The sequence below is a fragment of the Gordionus sp. m RMFG-2023 genome, chromosome 2 (assembly GCF_954871325.1).
Source record: "Gordionus sp. m RMFG-2023 chromosome 2, tfGorSpeb1-WG-v2, whole genome shotgun sequence".
NCBI classification, from domain to species: domain Eukaryota; kingdom Metazoa; phylum Nematomorpha; class Gordioida; order Chordodea; family Parachordodidae; genus Gordionus; species Gordionus sp. m RMFG-2023.
Genome location: NC_088776.1, coordinates 286,488 through 306,246, shown reverse-complemented (window position 1 = coordinate 306,246; position 19,759 = coordinate 286,488). Strand labels below are relative to the sequence as shown.

The 19,759-nt window shown below is 30.3% G+C and overlaps 1 protein-coding gene across 1 annotated transcript in view; it reads left to right on the top strand.

Moving 5' to 3' along the window:
• LOC135923336 (vacuolar protein sorting-associated protein 18 homolog) overlaps window positions 1–17,521 on the top strand; it is a 33,429-nt gene extending 15,908 nt beyond the window's left edge. Inside the window, exons 8-26 of the mRNA XM_065458024.1 lie at window positions 1,237–1,335; window positions 1,691–1,850; window positions 4,401–4,458; window positions 4,627–4,800; window positions 5,489–5,746; window positions 5,957–6,097; window positions 6,280–6,373; window positions 7,857–7,930; window positions 8,093–8,256; window positions 8,866–9,034; window positions 9,147–9,263; window positions 9,584–9,715; window positions 9,899–10,025; window positions 12,963–13,105; window positions 13,799–13,920; window positions 15,299–15,419; window positions 15,705–15,809; window positions 15,977–16,035; window positions 17,276–17,521. Coding sequence (XP_065314096.1) covers window positions 1,237–1,335; window positions 1,691–1,850; window positions 4,401–4,458; window positions 4,627–4,800; window positions 5,489–5,746; window positions 5,957–6,097; window positions 6,280–6,373; window positions 7,857–7,930; window positions 8,093–8,256; window positions 8,866–9,034; window positions 9,147–9,263; window positions 9,584–9,715; window positions 9,899–10,025; window positions 12,963–13,105; window positions 13,799–13,920; window positions 15,299–15,419; window positions 15,705–15,809; window positions 15,977–16,035; window positions 17,276–17,339 — 2,381 coding nt within the window. The 3' untranslated portion in view covers window positions 17,340–17,521. The remainder of the gene's footprint in view (window positions 1–1,236; window positions 1,336–1,690; window positions 1,851–4,400; window positions 4,459–4,626; window positions 4,801–5,488; window positions 5,747–5,956; window positions 6,098–6,279; window positions 6,374–7,856; window positions 7,931–8,092; window positions 8,257–8,865; window positions 9,035–9,146; window positions 9,264–9,583; window positions 9,716–9,898; window positions 10,026–12,962; window positions 13,106–13,798; window positions 13,921–15,298; window positions 15,420–15,704; window positions 15,810–15,976; window positions 16,036–17,275) is intronic.
• Window positions 17,522–19,759: the final 2,238 nt, after the last annotated feature.

The window sequence follows — 19,759 nt, the reverse complement described above, 5'->3', positions numbered from 1 at the left end:
AGACCTACAAAAATACGGATCGAGTCAAATAATTATATTATTCGTATTCGTACGAATAATAATATAATGATTATTCGATTCAATTCGAAAATTTAAAAGTATAGCATATTAAATTTATTTTGTAAAATTTAACTATGGGATAAAAGACAAACAAATTTTATTGGTGAGATAATATAGAAGCATACACATATAGTATATTTATATATAATGTAGAAAAATCAATATAATGAAGACAAATATACCAACAACAAATTTTTTAAACACAAAGTTTTTGCGAAAAGTCAAATGTTATGATTTCTATATCATCAAACAAAGGAGAAATATCTGGTTCGCCCGTCATTCTTGACGGGATAGCTACTAGTTATTTATCAGAGTTGTTAATCCTGTATCTAGATATAAAAATGTGGTATCTGTATCTAGATAGATTTTTGATTAAGATATCGGTATCTAGATATTATTTTAGACGATGTATCTGTATCTAGATCCATTTAAAAAGTATCTTTTAACAACTCTCTTATTTATAATTGTATATGTGTTATAAATTACATATAAGAATAAACACTTTCTTCGTCCATCATAAAACAATTTTCGGAAGTTAATTTTGTATTATGAATTATTCGAATAAAAACAGCCGTTAACAACATTTAGGAATATAAAATGTTTCTTCATTATTCCACTAGGAAATATTATCAAATAGAAATAATTGCAAATAATTCCTACTAATAATATATGATCATTTTTCGATATTTATTAATATAAATTATCTTAATCGAAAAAAATTATTCGACGAATAATATATTTTCCTTATTCGAATTCGATTCGAATTTTCGAATCGAACAATTGTGCTATTCGTAAAATACGAATCGAATCGAATATCGAATAACAAATAATTCGTTTTAGGTATAGCTGTATCTGATCTCGATGTTTAGGCTATATTTTTTCCTGGCTAAAGCAGTGAGTCAGCCATTCTTAAAAATTTTTTTTTTTGGGGGGGGGATCTATTTAAATTACCTAAAAGATGTACTATATTGAACCTCTCAAGATACTGACATTACTATTTATACCTTGTAATATTAAATAAAATACTGCGGCTAAATTTGTTATTCTGCCGAAAATATTGGTAATTTCGAATAAAAATACATCTTTACTTAAGGAACAAAATTCTGAGTTTCAAAAACGACGCTTATATTTTAATTTATCGTTTTTTTAAAAACAAACAAAAAAAAATTATAAAAGAAAGATTTCACGAGTTGCCGGGTAACCTTAGCTGCAGTCGACTGGTCTTTAATTACAGGTCTAGCGATCAATTTCCGCAAAATATTGCTTGGTTCTCAGGTATTTATGGGTTATTATAATACAGTATTTTTACATTTGTAAATCGTCGTTTAAGCTTGTAATACCCATTTTAAATGGCGTACTTCAAGTTTAAAATGACGCGTTTTGAAAACGATACAATTCGAGGTAACCGTGATACTTTTATAAGATAAAAATGCGTTTTTTAAAAACGATACAATTCGAGGTAACCGTGATACTTTTAGAAGGTAAAAATGTGTTTTGAAAACGATACAATTCGAGGTAACCGCGATACTTTTAGAAGGTAAAAATGACGTTATATAAGCTTATGCTCAATTCGGAATTTCTAAGAATATTTAGATTTGTATGCATTTATTATTTTATAATAAACTCTAAGGTTCCGGAATATTTTTGGGCAAAATCGATTGCACTTTTCGCAAAAAAGAGGATTCGGTCATAAGCGAGACTCGATTATTACCGTACCCGCTCAAAAGTGAAACTACCTTTCTCGGTGCGGTCATGACATCTTTTCACCTTCTCATTCTATACCCAGAGAGGTTAAACATATTATTTTATTTTATCTTTTAATAGTTATGTTTTATTTATTATAGCCGATTTTTTAGGTTTGTTTTTTTTGAATATTTAAAAAAAAATGTTTTTAAACCTAGTCCTTACCCCTCTGGTTAAAAATTGTAAGAACTATTCAAAATTTTTTTTTAACGTAAGGCTGAAGTGAGATTTCCTAGAAATAAGGATTAGAAGTCGATCTGCCCCCCCCCCTCCCCCTTAGTAGAAATTTTAAGAAAAATTTTTTTTGGCCCAGTTTATACAGATGATTTTGTATGTTTATGACATTATAATAATACCTAGAATGTCAATGAATTCATAATAATGCATTTGAAAGTGTCGTTCATTTTGGTAACCCATAATATAGTAATTATTCTCACGTTCTACTATTAAATTGATGACTCGTATTCCTTATCATCTCGATGAATCAGGCAATTCTTTAATAAAGTTTGCCTCAAACATAGGAAGTAAATTGGCCTCTCGTTAAAAAATTTTTAAATTATGATATGAGTAATCAAAATGGCGTCCCCAGCTGTTTTCATTCGATGTACGCTGCCAATGAAATGCATCGTAAGTCTAGGTGTTATTATATGTGATTGACAAAGACATAATAATTCAAAAAAATGGCCGAATTTGACTTAATCTAAGACGATTTTGTTCGCAGAAATATTTCGAGCATGTTGTTCGACATTTTATACGCGGACAACAATAGGAAAGGAGGCACGAGTGTTTTTGTTTGGAATGGAAAAATTTCATACTTTCATTTTTGGACGAAATTTTATATCGCGAACAGATCGCACACCTTTAGAAAAATTATTTGGCGATAAACGGGAACTACCAAAAATAGCGCTGGGCATTTAAAATGTCCTCATATGATTTTGATGTTAAGTATCGTCCAGGAAAAAGAGAATATAGTAGCTGATACATTATCTAGACTGCCAGTAGAAGGTATAGAGTCAAATAACGATCCAAAAGATTCATTAAAAATCAGAGCTATAAATATTGGTCAAGTTGAACTCCAGGAAGAAACAAGGAATGATAGATTGCTTAAAAGAGTAATCAAAAACATTGAGCGAGGATGGATGGGTGGGGTTTGATGCGAAAAATGATGCAGTGTTAGTTTGTTTATAATCGTAGAGAGGAATTGTCAGTAGATCGTGATGTCATTGAATGGAATCGAGAGTTGGTAATTCCAACCGCCTTGAGGAAATCGATATTAACTATTATACACAGAGGGCATCCAGGAATAAATGCTATGAAATCAATCTTTAGAATCTATTGTTGGTGGCCTAATTGCGATAAAGACGTTGAACAACATGTTCGTCAATGTAAACCATGTCAAAGTAACCGGTCGAATATGATGGAGGTTCCTTTATATTCGCGGAACATCTCTAATATGCCATGGGAACGCATTCATTTGGATTTCGCGGAACCTCTTGATTCGTATCCAAGATTAGTAGGAGTTGATGCACATTCTATATGGGTTGAGGTCGAGTTGATGATAGAGACCACGTCTATGATAGGGCTCTAAGAAAATGGGCCTCACGTTTTGGAACGCCAAAAAAGATAATGGTTCGCAGTTTATTTTGAGGGAATTTCATTAATACATTCAACACCTTACCATCCCAAAACGAATGGGTTAGCTGAAAGAACAATACGAACACTTAAGAGCCGATATTTTGCCACTAGGAAAGATATTAGGGAGCCAGAAGAAGCTATGGGAGAAGTTCTGACAGCATACAGAATGGGCGAGCACCAATCAACTGGACCCTCGCCGGCAAAATAAAAACTGGATTAAACTGGTTACATTCAAATGTTAGGGATGAGGTGGATGGATCTAATTTATACGACAAAAAAACAGCGCACGATTCACACAGTCGAATGAGGGAATTCGAGATTGCACGACCGGTATGGGTACATAACGAAATAAATTCAGGTTGGAGAGCAGGAATTATAAAATCCAGAACTGTTAGATACTTTTATTTGGTAGAAGGCAAGGATAGAATGTTACGAAAACATGCGAATCAACTTCGAAAACGGGAGGTAGCTAAAGAAATGGAGGGCGAGAGAGGAAGGAAATAAAGAAATTAGGTAGTCGGAAATAGTTGAGATTTTGGAAAATGTGGAAGGAAATGGAAAAACTAAACGCGGAAATCGCAAAGATCTAGGAAACCTACAAATCGGCTGATTGAGGAGTTGTAAAATCATAAGTGTGGGGATATGTTATAAATGTCATATATTTTACAATACATTATCAAGATGATTGACATTATTGATATGTAATATACGACATGCGTTATATATTGTGACACACGAATTACCATATTGATATATGGATTATAAAGATTAATAAATTTTGTCCAAAATTTTTTTTTATTAAACTTGTTTATATCAAACAAAATAAATCATGGAAATTTTTTTTTCCTTGTGGACATTTTATTTATGAATAGGCTTCTTTTTTTATTACGTCGAATTCCCATTTCCTCAAAATCATTTACCTTTTTACTAATCTCAAATTTAATGATCGCGATAATAAACAGGTTATTGGCTATCAATATCTTGAATCAACAAACGATTTTGGAGGACACTTTTCCCAAAGTTATTTAATATTTATAAGGAAGGAAGGAAGGAAAGAAGGAAGGAAGGAAGGAAGGAAGGAAGGAAGATTGCTCATTCTTAATTTGAGGATGTTTATAAATTTGTTTTATAATGAAATTAGATTTATACTTAAATTACAGATAATTTAAAAAAAAATATTATTTGAAGGAATTCGGTGGCTGTGTAGGAATAACGGAAGATGCTACTCAGACCGACGACAGTCGTTTGTGGGTATTTTGCGGCAAAGCGATATTCAAGTACAGGATCCACAAGGAAAATAGGGATGTTTGGAAACACTTTTTAGCTAAAGCCGATTTCGACACTGCCAGGAGCTTTTGCCAGGTAAATCCATCTATCTATTTTTTGGCGATTTTTTTTAAAAAAAAATCTTTTATAATTTCCCTATTTAATGCTACCCTAAATTTGAGAATATTTCGAAATATCGTGTATCGATAAATGGCGCATGCGCTAAACGAATAAAAACTTGTAACAAAGAGAAATTGTTCATTGGGCTGTTTGAAAAGTTTAATTTCGAAGTTTGAGAATGCATTATGAATTTTAACTTATTGCAATGAATGACGTAGACTGAGATGCATTATTAAAAGTGTACAATACAGCTGGGGACGCCATTTTGAATACCCATATCATTATTACAAATTTTAAAGGAGAGGCCAATTTGTTTCTATGTCTAACGCAAAATTTATTAAAAAATTGTCTTGATCATCGAGATAATAAGGAAGCAAGTTATCAATTTATTAGTAGCTTTTAACATGAGAAATAATTATCTTATAAGGGTAAACAAAATGGCGGCTCCAGCTGATTTGCTTTTAACGACGCTTAAAAATGCATTTTAATGAATGAATGAATGAATCGCCAGTCTAGGCATTACTAAATGTCACTGGGACATTAGGTCTAATCGTTTTTCCTAAAAATAACCCTCAATGTATTCTTATAATCCAATCAATATTTTTTTAAAGATTAATTAATATCTTCCAATACAATCTTTTTTTCTTTAAACCCTGAAATAAAGGAAAACGAACTATTAGCTTTGGACACCATAACGATCGCGGAGGCGGATCACGTGTTTAATCAGTCGGGGGATTTTTCTCGCGCCGCAAAATTGTATTCCGCTTCGCACTTATCGGTGCATAACGTAGCGCTCAAATTCTACCGGGCGGCCGAAAATATATCGGCGCCATCTTTAGATGAACCGTCCATGTACCAAGAAAGAATTATGTCCGGGTGCGCCGAATATTTGAAGCTCACGCTTACCAAGGATAAAAATAAGGTATGACTGCGGAAAATAAAATTTTACGATTGATTGGCAAGTTTCGATGAGTGACAAAAAGTGTCAATTTTAGTTTTATTCATATTTCGAAGTTTTATCCATTTTAACCTCGCTTAAAAAAGTGCTAAAAAAATGTATCTTTTAAATGGATCAAATAATAATAGTTTCTAAAATGACTTTAAATGTTTTATGTAATGTATGTATATGCAGGAAAAGACCCAAGTAACAGTGCTAGTGTTATGGCTCGCCGAAATCTACCTAAGCCGGCTAAGCAAATTTCCTCGCTCCTCCAAACAATATTCTGCCATACTTGAGGAGTTCAAAAGTTTCCTGCTAATTCCTCAAATTCAAGTATAATTTATATTTGACAAAGAGGTACCAATTGCAAGATCCGGCCCGGTTTAAAAATCCGGGCCCGGCCCGGATTTTTTGGGAAAAAATTTCAGGCCCGACCCGGCCCGGGGATCTTTAAAAAAATTAAATAACCCCTGACCCGTATATATATTGCCCATTGTTTTCTTTTTTAATTATAGGAATGCTTGTACGTGAACGAGAGTGTCCTATTCGAACTCATAGCTGGCCACGATAACGAAGACGTCTATCTATTCTTTGCCGAACATAGCAAAGGTGGTGTTTTGAATTTTTTTTTTTTTATTGTAAATCAAAATTAATCTATCAATAAATATAAGTGGGGAAGATAGTGTAATAATTGCTTTAAAAAAATCATCATTATAGGATTCTAAATTCTTTCTTTTTATATTTGTAATGGTTAGGGTTCGGGTAAGGGGTTTTGGTTAAGGGTTAGGATTAGAGCTAAGGTTCGGGTAAGAGTTACGGTTAGAGTTCACGTTAGGGTAATTTCGACTCAATCTCTGGTCGGGTGACCAAGCAAATCCGCGAAAAAACTGAGGATATAGTTTAATTTTTTATTTTTGAAGTTAATCTATATATTTTAAAACTGAGACCGAAAAGATAATTTTTGGCTAAAAACTAGGTTTAGGTCACCGAGAAATAGGGGTTTATTACCTTACTACATTTGTGAGAGCTAAGGAAGGTCATAACTACCATTCATTACATGAATAGAGAAAATTAAGGGCACTAAGTTTACACTTGGGTTTGGGTGTGCCCTAAATTCGAATATTTCAACCTCGATGTCCAGCAGCTCATATAAAAAAAAAGCATGTGAAGGTCAGATTAGATTCTGATAAAGATATAAAAATAAAATTGATGAAGGAAGATTGTCGTGAAAATGATTTTAATAAATGTTTTATTTGAAAAATAAAAGTTACCCTTTTAATAAATTTCTAAAAATTAAATTCAATGATCCCCCCTCCCCTCTCTAATCCTCTGCACCAGTTGAACATGTGTTTAGCTCCCGGAATTTTTGCCGAGAATTAAGCGCTCTTGTTTATCTGATCAAAAATTTTGAAAATCAATTGTTAGAAAATTATTAAGAAAAAGAACTTATTTTAATAATATTATTTTTTTATAATTTTAATTTTTATTATCTAACTATGGGGGGAAAAGATATAAAATGAGTAACGCGTTACTTTTCCCCCAAAAGTAACGAACGAGTAACTCTTTATTTTCGAAGTAACGTTGAAATGTTATAGATGACATTTTAATAAGTTAAAATAAAATAATTATATTAATTAAAATAAAATATTAATTAAAATAAATTTGATAAATAATAATTATAAAAATATAATATCTAATTAATTTAAATAAATTACAATATTAATTAAAATAATTTATAATAATAATATTATATATTTCGATTTTTACCGACTCATTTCATATTATTTTATAAATATTATATAAACTTAAAATTTTAGATGTTTTTAAAGATAACGTTAAAATTCATCCTTTTGTCTTAAAATAAAATTTAGTGGTAGTTTCATCTAGGCCTTCCGCTGTGTGTTTCCATCACAAAAGTAATAATAAAATTAGAAAATGATGAATTGCAAACTCTTATTTGTAATGCAAGAATTAAAAAAAGTGTTTAACTATTAAAAGGGTTGAAATGGTAGCGCCCCTTTGGGATATCGACAAATAGTAATATATATATATTCGCACTTTTAAAAATTCCAAAAACAAAAATCAAACGAAGATTATGACAAAATTATTCGCTATTACGTCGAGAGGGGTTCTTACGCTACCGCCTTGAAAATTATGGACAAACAGGTTTTTTTTAAATGCGAATGACCATAAGTTATGAAGAGTATTTATTCAAAGATCTATATAAGAAAATAGAAAGAAAGAAAGAAAAGAAAGTGAAAATTTAAATGATTGAAAATGAAAAAAAAAAGAAGATAATAATATATTAACCATTTAATGATTCATAAGCGTGACGCGGAATTATTTTACAAGTTCTCTAGTTTCCTCATTACGCATATACCAGATGAACTTATATCTAGCTGGATGGATCAATACAAAAAACATAAGGTCTTCCTAAAACCATCCCTCCTTTTACCCGCCATGATCAAGCTTCTATCCTTTCCCCCTTCTAGGTTTCTTATTTATTTTTATTTTTTTGCTAATTTGACAGTAAATTTTGATTTCGGTTTTTATTTGTCAGAATTATTCGATTTTTGGTGATACTCATTTCTTTCTTTTTTATCCTTCCTTCCTTCCTTCCTTCCTTCCTTCCTTCCTTCCTTCCTTCCTTCCTTCCTTCCTTCCTTCCTTCCTTCCTTCCTTCCTTCCTTCCTTCCTTCCTTCCTTCCTTCCTTCCTTCCTTCCTTCCTTCCTTCCTTCCTTCCTTCCTTCCTTCCTTCCTTCCTTCCTTCCTTCCTTCCTTCCTTCCTTCCTTCCTTCCTTCCTTCCTTCCTTCCTTCCTTCCTTCCTTCCTTCCTTCCTTCTTTCCGTGTATATTCAAAAATTTTTTAAAACTGTAAAAGCTTACAGGAACTTTTACTACTCCAATACATACCATTTCATTTTAAAAAAAAAGATACGAGAAAAATAAAAAATTAAGATGGAATTAAACTCTTAAACCATGCAATCTCTACATAACACCACTTTTACTTTTATATGATATGAATCCATATCATATCATATCATTCATATCATATCATATCACATCATTTTAAAATATATGTACAACCATGAGCGAGCAGTGAATCACAGTTCTGGAACGAAATTATCAAGTACTTAGAATTCAGCGTGGATATTTCTGGCCAACACAATCGTCGCTTCAACAGCCTCCATCCAGACCGTCGAGATTGGATGGATGATTACTCGTCCTATCACACGTTAGACCAAACTCTAACCACAAACACATCTCTAGTTTTACTATTTATCGCTTCTTTCTTGTCATATTTAGATTTTAACTATATCGTCATATCATAAGAAATGCTAAGATATTGATATATTTATTTTTTTCGTTTAAAAAAAAAAGGAAAATAATAGCTTTGGCAATAATAATTTGCCCACATCTATCCACAATTTTCTCATCAGCTTGTATTGTCAATACCAGCCCGACCAACTCATCAAATATCTAAAGGATCAAGGAATGGTTTAATTACTCATTTAACATAATTCATTATAATCAGCTGTTGTTAAACGGCTGACTCAATATTTTATCCCAAAAAATATGGCACAAGCCTAAAGATTTCTCTCTTAGATGGCACATAGAATTGAACATCTGTTGACGAAATCTCGACGCTTGGGCGATATGCTCCTAGCTATAATGTTGAGTTAGCCCTTAAACAACGCTAATTAAAAGGCACAAATAGTTTTACTACAAAAGTGAATAGCTATTAGTGTAATAAAAGTATAAAAATGTTGATAAAATATTTCTTTTACAAAAAAATAAATAACTAACTACGTAAAAAGGACAAAAGGCACGTTAATTACGATTTAAATTATGCATTACGCATGTGCATGGATTACAACAATATTCGCGCATGCGTGTTCGTTCACACTATCATGGGGCTATACGAACCCGCCGTAAGATTGGCTTTGAAGGTTTTGGCGCCTTAATTTTATTTGTGATTGGCAATCGTTTTACAGTGGTGTTTGAAAATAGGGTATGGGTCATTTAGGGATCGGATTAGCCTAAATACTTCCTGAATCATTTATTGTTCTAACTCCAATTTTTTTTTTAAAAAACGATATTACCCGGAATATGGTATCATCTATCCACCTCAGTTTGATATAGAACTGGCAAAGCAGACGGCGAATCTTCCCTTCTCCTCTCGCAAAAATCTTCTGAGGAAAAGCGCTACCCCTCCCGACAGCGATAAGAGTCTTAAAAAACGCCTTTGGCTGATCATAGGTTTATTTTATATCATAATACATTACGGCTTAGAAATAACGGAAAGTAAAAAAGGATATAAATATTTATTCTTGTAGGAAGACGGATTAACCTTTTGTCTAGATTTATTACCTAATCTATTTAAGATATGGCTCAAAATTGGTGAAATGTGATCACCACCTCTTCGTTTGTGCCAGAGCTTCTTAAAATGAGTCCTTATGCTCATTCAAAAGGAAAATATATTTGGCAGATAATTACAAAATAAACTTTGAAATTATTAAAATGATAATTATTATGCGCATGCCTATACGAATCTGCATTTAAATCATATAACGTATAACAGAAAGCGCGGAAGGATATAAAATGGGGAAGATCCGGAGTAATGTTGTTAAACGGCTCGATTTTAGCCAAAATAGTATTACGCGATTCTCGATATTTCGTTAATAGATGTACCAGACCTTTCTGCTGTCACCTCTGTGAAAAATATCCAGGCTCGCGTAATATTTATTTTTCGGCTGAAATATTGGGCTAACTAATAACCAGAATTGTTAAAGGATCTAGATACAAGTATTTAGATCCTATATCTAGATATAAAAATGTGGTATCTGTATCTAGATAGATTTTTGATTAAAATATTTTTATCTAGATCCATTTAAAAAGTATCTTTTAACAACTCTGCTAATAACATTTACCCCAGAGACTAGTGTCGCTAAACTACCCTTTAGTCAGCTATAAAAACAACGTAGCCATATTTTTATCCAAAAATATTCGAATCAAACTTCGAGTTGATACTCAACTCAGAAACTTAATTCAATTTTTTTAAGCTAAAGGCATGACCAAGCCACAGTAGAGATAGTCATAGTCAGGTGATTTAACAACACTACCGGAGACAGATGTTAATTTGTATCATATTATTTTATCACCTCCGGTATTTTATAAGAACTTGATTGGCCACTTTATTATCGAGTGACAGAAATATGTATTTTTTGGGCCCATCAAAAACCGATTAAAGAATGTTTGCGTTATATTTCATATATTTTAAACGGGTTATAATTATAATATTCAACGTTATTTGAATAACGTTGCAATTGGGGTCAAATCGCAATAGATATGTATGAGTAGTATTTGAGTTTAGGATGTTAAGTAAAAGAATTATTATTCGAGAAATTGCATTGTATATCTATGTAAAAAAAATATCATCTATATATATATGTATATAAATGAATTTAATTTTCTTTTTAAACAATTAACTTTTAAACTCAAAATGAATATAATATTATGTCCAATTACCAAGTCACAATTGGCGCCTTAAACAGTGATATATAAACCTTAAAATACATATTGATAATGACAAAAATGTCCAATTAACAAGTTACAATTGCGAAATACATTATAAAAATAACGCCTTATATACAGAGTTGCAGGTGTTTTATTTGATGATACTTAAAAACAAAGACTATTAAGTTGTATAATAAATAAGCTTGAAGTGTTTAAAAAACAGAAATACCTCATTTATGTATTAGGAAAAAAATAGTTTAAGTGAATAATTTTTCAAAATTTTTTTAGAAGGAATTTGAAAAATAAAATTTTTTAAAATGCCATTATAGAAAGGCGCCAATCGTAAGAACGAAATATAAAAATTAACAACCCAACAAAGAAAATTTAGATTACAACCCAAATAATTTTTTTTTTTTTAAATTTAGAAAATATAAATTTTAAATATCTTTTTCCTTCAAATATAGTTGAATATTTTATTTTGTATTATATCATAATAATCTATAATTACACACGTACAAGCACGATATAATAATTTACATAATGATTTAATTTTGTGAGGAAATATTAATATTTTAAAATTGTATTCTCGTTTAGTTTTGATGTTCCTAAATTGGCATCTTATTTTAATACAAATAAGAGAAAAGATAAAAATATATTTAAAATATTGTATCCCGATAACCAAGTTCCCCAAAACTCATGCATAAAATCGTACTGTAAGTACCGATTTAATATCGAAATAACTTTATTTACTATTAGATCTCTATTGTTTGACCTTGAAATTTTTTATTTTTCAAAAATTTCTAAAATTAAAATAAGGTTTATAAAAATTTTGAAAAAATATTCACTTAAACAATTTTTTTTCCTAATACATAAATGAGGTATTTCTGTTTTTTAAACACTTCAAAACTTATTTATTACACCACTTCATATTCTTTCTTTTTAATGTATCACCAAATAAAACACCTGCAACCCTGTAATCATTAAAATATCAATAACAAAATAATAATATAATATATATAGCGTATTTACATTAAATATTATATGAAAGGTCAGTTAAATTGAATAATTATAGAAATAATATATATGTGTGAGCGGCAATGTGTTATTTTTTTTTTCAACTTTAAATCATTTTTTGCGCGCGTTTTTTTAAATTTAAAAAATTGGAATAAACCGGAAATGTATTCCACGCATGCCTAGAATAGACCTATCTTATGAATTTTAGAAAATTTTGCCCGTTAGCCTTTGAGTCATTTAAAATTTATATTTAAAAAAATAATCTAAGGAAAAACTAATATAAATTATATTTGAGTTCAAAAAAGTTCGCAGCGAAATTGTCTCATATTTATAGGGTAGGTATTCGAAACATGATAGAAAACATTTCACGGAAAAATCAATATTTTTAAATTTAAAAAAACGCGCTAAAAAATGGTAATAAAGAAAAAAGAAAAGCTAACAAGATATAAGAGAATAAAAAGTTACCATGACCATATATTATGAGGTTTCTTCAAGTTATCGAAGTATGAATATCCCCGAGGCAAATAAAATTATCCTGATTTATGAGACATAAAGGAAAAATAAAATGAAGAGATACAAAAAGAATGAATGAAATTTTTTTTAAAAAAAAAAATATGAGAAATTAATAAAAGAGAAACTATTTTTTTTAAAAAAAAAACACTAAAGCGAAAGATGTGATTAGTCGCGCGGAAAATAACGACACTGCGCTTAAAGGGGTGTGCGATGTTTTAGTGAATGAATGCGACGCTCTGACTATCGAAGATATTTTGCCGTTTTTCCCTGATTTTCAAACTATTGACCATTTTAAAGTTTATTTTTTTTTATTTTCCTTTATGAAATGAGGTTGGTATGGTATTTATGATAAACGGAATGAGAGATCACGTGACTAAGATTAATATGGCGGTGAAAGTATGACATGGGGCCAGCATCTGTTAGATTGCTATGGCTAGATTAATAGCACCATTTCGATAATAAATCATAAGTTTCCTACTAGAAAGGCATGGGGTTAAAAGTTGACAAGGAAAAACTGAGTGTAATATATAGAGAAAGATGAATTGCAAGTGAAGGCCTAAAGACTACATTTTAACAACAAGGTCAAGAGTTTAGAAGTGATGGATAAACGAATGAGAGGGGAAGGCCAAAACTCCAATGGACCAACAAAGTTAAAGCCAATATTACCGAATATAAATGGAAATCAAAATAAATATGGCATCGGCGGAATATTTAGGAACGGCACAGAATTCCTAAAATCACTGGTGGAATAATTTTGTCTCAATTTGTAATTTGCACGTTACAAATTACACTGGGCTTTAAAACTAGCTAAAAAAATATATTAGTATTTTAAATTTATAACGCATAAATAGAGTTATAAAAATCGAAATAGTCGGTAGAGAATATTGTTTATAATATGACACATGTTAATAAATGGGGTACATATGAGCCATAATTTTTCTTCTCTTTCTCTTTTTTTTTTATTAAAAACATACCATAATTTAATGAAGGAACCTGTTATGATGTCTGTCAAAGATTACAATTCCCATCTGAAGATTCTGCAGGAAGAAATGGAGGAGTGCACCAAAGGCTGCGACGAACTCAGGGCCGATATTCAAGAATACACTGACAGGTTGATTATATTTTATATAGCATTTGAGTCTAAACTAAGAGAACTAGAGTTATCTAAAACAATCCTTAAAATTTGAGTGACGTACTTCAATCTTTCTAATTTTCTTGAACCGTTTCAAATTTTTTTGATTATTGATTGATCGACACTACTTCTTCTTAGGAAGTTTTTTTAGAACAATATAAAATTATCAACCCATAATGCCTTTGCAATACAATGTAGAGAAAACTTACTTATGGCAAAATTTATTTTTTTTATCCCATAGTGTCGTCATTCATACAATGACAACGATTAAGTTCATAAAATATCAGTTCATACAAACTATTTCAGGGAATGTTGAATGCTTAAAATCAAACCATTCATCAAGAAATCTAGCATGTAATATTAAGAAAATTACAAATAAAATATCCTAAATAATATCTTAGAAATAGAGGGTGAAGAAATCAGAACTGATTTTTTTATGTTTCTGAACAAGAAATGCAAACTTATATCCATTAACTTAACCTAGAGTTAGTTGTACTATTTTTTTTCCTTTAAAAAAAGCAGAAATAAAATCTTTTGTCAATATATATATTCCTAGTGGGACTCTTTGAGGTGTGCCACATTTTCTTTATTTATAGACACTCCCTAAATGCTTAGAGGATCCTCACAGCATCCAGAATTAGAAGGCTTAGCTTTGCCTACTATGCTAAGAGTTGATTAAATTGTTTTACATGATTGACGCGCAAGGATACAGTTGAGGGAATATGCCAAAATAAATGTCAGAATATCTGACACACAAAACTTACTTCTAATAACTAATGTCAGCTGCTAGCATTGCTAGTTTTTAATTGATTTTTTTAAAAATAATTTGGTGAACCAGAAGGAATAGATTTAAAAAAATATGATTATCTTTATATTAATTTGATTGACGTTTAACTTTGAAAGCAATCTTATAAATGTTAATCATCTTTTTTGATTGGTTATATTTCATTTTAAAGGACGAACAAATATAGTTTATACTGAATTGTGTTTGAAGATTATTGTTGTTATCTTGAAAAAATTTGAGATGTTCAAACATATGACTAGTTTTTTCGTAATGGGGACTCATCAGATATGTGTTGAACTGAAACATTGGTTAATGCATATAGCTAAAGGTTTGGTAAAATGTATATAACTAGAGCCATCCATCTATCTGACGCCTGTTTGGTCTGATTTTAGTTTTTTCCTTTGGTCCATGTCCATTGCGGTTAGATCAGCTGTAATTTTGCAAAGTGTCTTATATGTACGACTAATATTTATATATATATATTATAATTTTTTACGAATGAACGAAATCGCAGAAAGTTCCCCATTCTTGATTACGAATTTGTTTATAATTAATTTATATATAAAAAAAAAGATGCATGATGGTGAGATCGGAAGATTTGTGCAGTTCCTGTCAGAGACCCCTTCTCACTTCCGCTTATTTTCATTTGTTCCAGTGCTTGCATTACTTTCACACCGTTTGCTTGGTCCGGGAAGTACTCAAAATAAATTACTTATCTTTTTTTAAAGGTTAAAATTAGTTTTTTGAGATTGTAGCGGGTGAAAGTTTAAAGACAAGATTTGTTGTATCTTTTAGAATATTATACTTTTTTTCACGAGGCTTTCTTTTATGAAAAATATGGAATATGTTTTTATCAAATAAACTCTTTTCTTTATTTTCTCTCTTCTTTTTTTTTTATTTTCTCTCTACTTTTCTTTATTTATTTTCCCTCTTCTTTTTTTTATTTTCTCTCTTTTTGCTTTATTTTTTCTCTCTCAAGATCAAGAACTTACTGGACAAGGAGAGCAAGGAGAAATTCGTTTTGGCAGAAAAGGTGCTCAAATCATCGAAAAATTCGAGTCTCGCTCAGATTAAGGAGGCGAAAGTTTGTTTAAAAAAATTATTGTGAATTAATCGAACCGGGACCGGGAACCGTATAATACCGGTTTTGAAACTTAATAAAAAAATAGTCGAGATTGATAAACATAAATAGCCTTACTAACTTAATTCATTGTTTGACTACTCACTAACAACTATTACATGTATCTTTAGGCGGAAATGGAAAAATATGTCGGAGTGGAATGCCCTTATTGCAATCAACTCATCATCAAGTAACACCTTTAAACATTTCATTGTATTTGGTTCGTTTAATAATTGGGGCTAGCTCCAATGACATACAATAATATCTAGAACTGACTATGCATTAAAAAGCGTCGTTAAAATCAAATCAGCTGTACCCGCCATTTTGGTTATCCGTATGGTAATTATTCTCACGTTAAAAAAACTACTATTAAATTGAATAACTTGCTTCCTTATTTATCTCGATGATCGGACAATTCTTTAATAAAATTTTGCGTCAGAACATAGGAAAATTAATTGGCCTCTTTATAATAACGATACGGGTAATCAAAATGGCCTCCCCAGCTGTTTCCATTTTACACTTTTAATTGCATCATCAGTCTATACACGTCATTGGGTCTACTCATTTTTTTTATGTTGGACAGATTTTCCATATTCTTAAGCGATTTAAATTTTTTTCGCATTTTACGTTTTTCTACATTAAATTCGTATGTCTATTTATTTATTTATTTATAACCTCAAAGTCGGTAAAAAAAAAATAAAAACGGAAACTCGAAAAAACCGAATCTTCTAAAAGTGCTTTTTGTGGTAGTTTAGTGAGGTCGTTAAATTTTACCAAGTCGGTTAGCGTACAGTACATTAGAAGTCCGCGAAATAGAGGACGGAACCGAGCATTGAAATATTCTTTTCTGGCGAAGCTTTAAAATCGTCTAAAAAAAATTATGTAAAAATTTTTTTTAAAATATACTCTGAGTCATGTACAAACTTGATGGTAAATTTTTACAATGCTGGAAGATACACTATTATTGTTCTGATTTAAAAATATCTATTATAACTGCGAAAATTGCATTTAATGCAAAAAAAAATGAGAAATGAAATAATCGATGATTTTGAAATTTGGAGTCGACTTTAACTTAGTAAAGGTCCTATGACCGAGACCTAACCCAAAGGACCGCATGCCAATATCAAAAGAACCGAACCGATTATCTAAAAGATCTTTATGATCCCTTTAGACAAAATATTTAAAAAAATTAGGTGCTATTTTAAATATTTTGTCTGCTGCACCTTTTCTTACAGTTTTTAAAAGATTACAGAATTGAGTGACTCTAATATTAATATCATTATCACCCACCACTTATATCATATTACTTACTATTCTGAAAATTTGAATTGTTATTTTTTTTTATAGAAAAACCACACTTATATCTTTACTTATTAAAACCTTATTACAAAATTCAGATATCTTATTTAAATTAATTTTATTTTTTAAAGTTCGATTGATAGACCTTTCATAGATCCCGAAATTTACGAGCAGGAATACAAAAGCTGGTTATGATTTTCAACTTGATCACGTGCTTTGCAGGAATAAGAACATCATTGGAGATTTCGATATTTTAAAACATGCATCGCAACCATTAATCAATGCCATTATTGTATTAGCATTTATTTTCTTGTGATACTAAAAAATTGTTATCGCTCTATATATTATACATGTATATATATATATTTATATTTTAAATTTGATACGCGTATTTATATATAAATATTTTATATTAAAGATTTCATTGAAATGATTCTTGCATTTATCATATATTGTTAAATTAATTTTTTTTATAACTTATCTGAGGAAGAGAGATCGAGATTGGTCAGTACATTAATTGTTCGAACCTGAATAAGTTTCTATACTATTTAACCAATCTGGATAAATGGGACATTCCTAGAGGTATAATCTATTTGAAAGGGTTAATAGAATTAATTTTTAAATTTTTTTTCAGACCATCATATCTTATCACGTGATAGATTGGTCTTACAAAAAAAATTAGGGTCTAAATAGAATTACTTTTGTGATATTTGTTATGACTACAATTTTTATGTATTCGGGATACCAAAATTCAGTGTTGTTGTAGTTTTGTTATATATTTATAATATAATTAATGTGAATAAAGTAAATTTTTATGATGCATATATTTTAGAGTATGTGTTAGTGTTAAATGTTTAAAATTATAGATGTATAAAAAGTGTAATCTTGCATTAGCGTATAATTTCATTGGCCTCATAAGAGGGATGCCAAGACAACCCTAAATTAAATCAAATCTTGCAAAAGCTAATTTAAAATAAATATTCGTCCTGTAGTCGACTCATGTTAACGCCTCGAGTCGACTTGAGTTTACTACCCGAGTTCATAACAATTAATGGGAATATAAGTGACTAAATTAAATTTATACAAGTACCCTTTAGGTTCCCTGATAAAATTAATATGATGCAACACGATATTTAGTAATTTTTTTATTGATTCATGTATAGTATAATATAAAACCCACAAAAAAAATTATTTTAATTTAAAATGGCGGCTCTATGGTGGTTTCAAATTCATATCATAGAAACCTTATGAAAACTTTCGAAACAGTTTCTATTTTTATTTAGACATAGTGGTACGTTGCATTAGCATATATACCTTTCTTTTTTAAATCGGACAATAGAGTATAACTCGTAAAATAATTATCGAAAAATATTTTATGATTTTGAAGTCCTTCGCAATACTTTGTTACAATATTATAACCTAGATTACTTACAACCTCTTCATTTTTCCAAGCATAGATATTAAAATCATTCATATATCCTGAATTATCACACCTCATCCATACCTTAAAATATAGTTTAGTCGAAAAAAAATATTGTTGTAAAGTGGCAATGGTTAGTTTAATATACCACATTAAAAAGATCAAAATAATATATAAATATTATTTATTTGAGGAAAAATAAATAATAGAAAGATAGATAATATAGTGAGGAATATATATATTTAAATAATATTTGATGAATATACTGACCTATAATTAAATTTACATTTTAAGAAAAATGACCGTTGAAAACGTATTTTGAAATAAATGCGCGAAAAAAAGAATTAAAAAAATAACTCCTCCACAAACATATGAAAAAGAATATCTTTTAATATATATTCGTGATGGTTTCATTTTATATGATTAACTCCTTTAGAAGATATAAAGGTCGAAAGGTGGTTTTATATTTGCAATACCGCCACCGAAAGGGTTAAGCATAAGAGGTGTATACCAATGACACAATAATATCTAGACTGAGGATGCATTTGAAAGCTTCGTTGAATGCAAATCAGCTGGACCGGCCATTTTGGTAACCCATATAGTAATTATTCTCATGTTAAAAAACTACTAGTACATTGAATAACTTGCTTCCTTAATCATTTCGATGATCCAGCAATTTATTTAATAAAGTTTGCCTTAGATATAGGAATAAATTGGTCCCTCATTGAAAATTTGTAATAATGATATGGGTAAATCAAAATGGCATCCTCAGCTGTTTTTCATTGATGTACACTTTTCTAAGAAGAGGGAGATATTTGCGTATGTAGGTATAACGAGCAGCGAGTGTATTTCGATAACATTTCTATTTCAACAATTATGGCAAAAAAAATGGAGATTTTATTATGCCATCCTTAACGCTCACTGAGGATTACACTGAATTCCAATAGGGGGAGACCAAGGTAAAACAGTTGGTATTTTAAAATTTTTACCATAAAATTTTGAAACAAAACAGAACAAATCATAAATTTATATGTAGCCAAATCCTTCATCTACAAAATAAGAAAAAAAAGGGTAGCGCTCTCAACCTATGATACTTTAGAAGCTAGGATTAATCATGTGAAGCTCACCAATATCGACCATTTTACCCCATGCCTAGGGTAATGTGGCTAAGCGTTAGGGTAAAGTGGTCAAAATA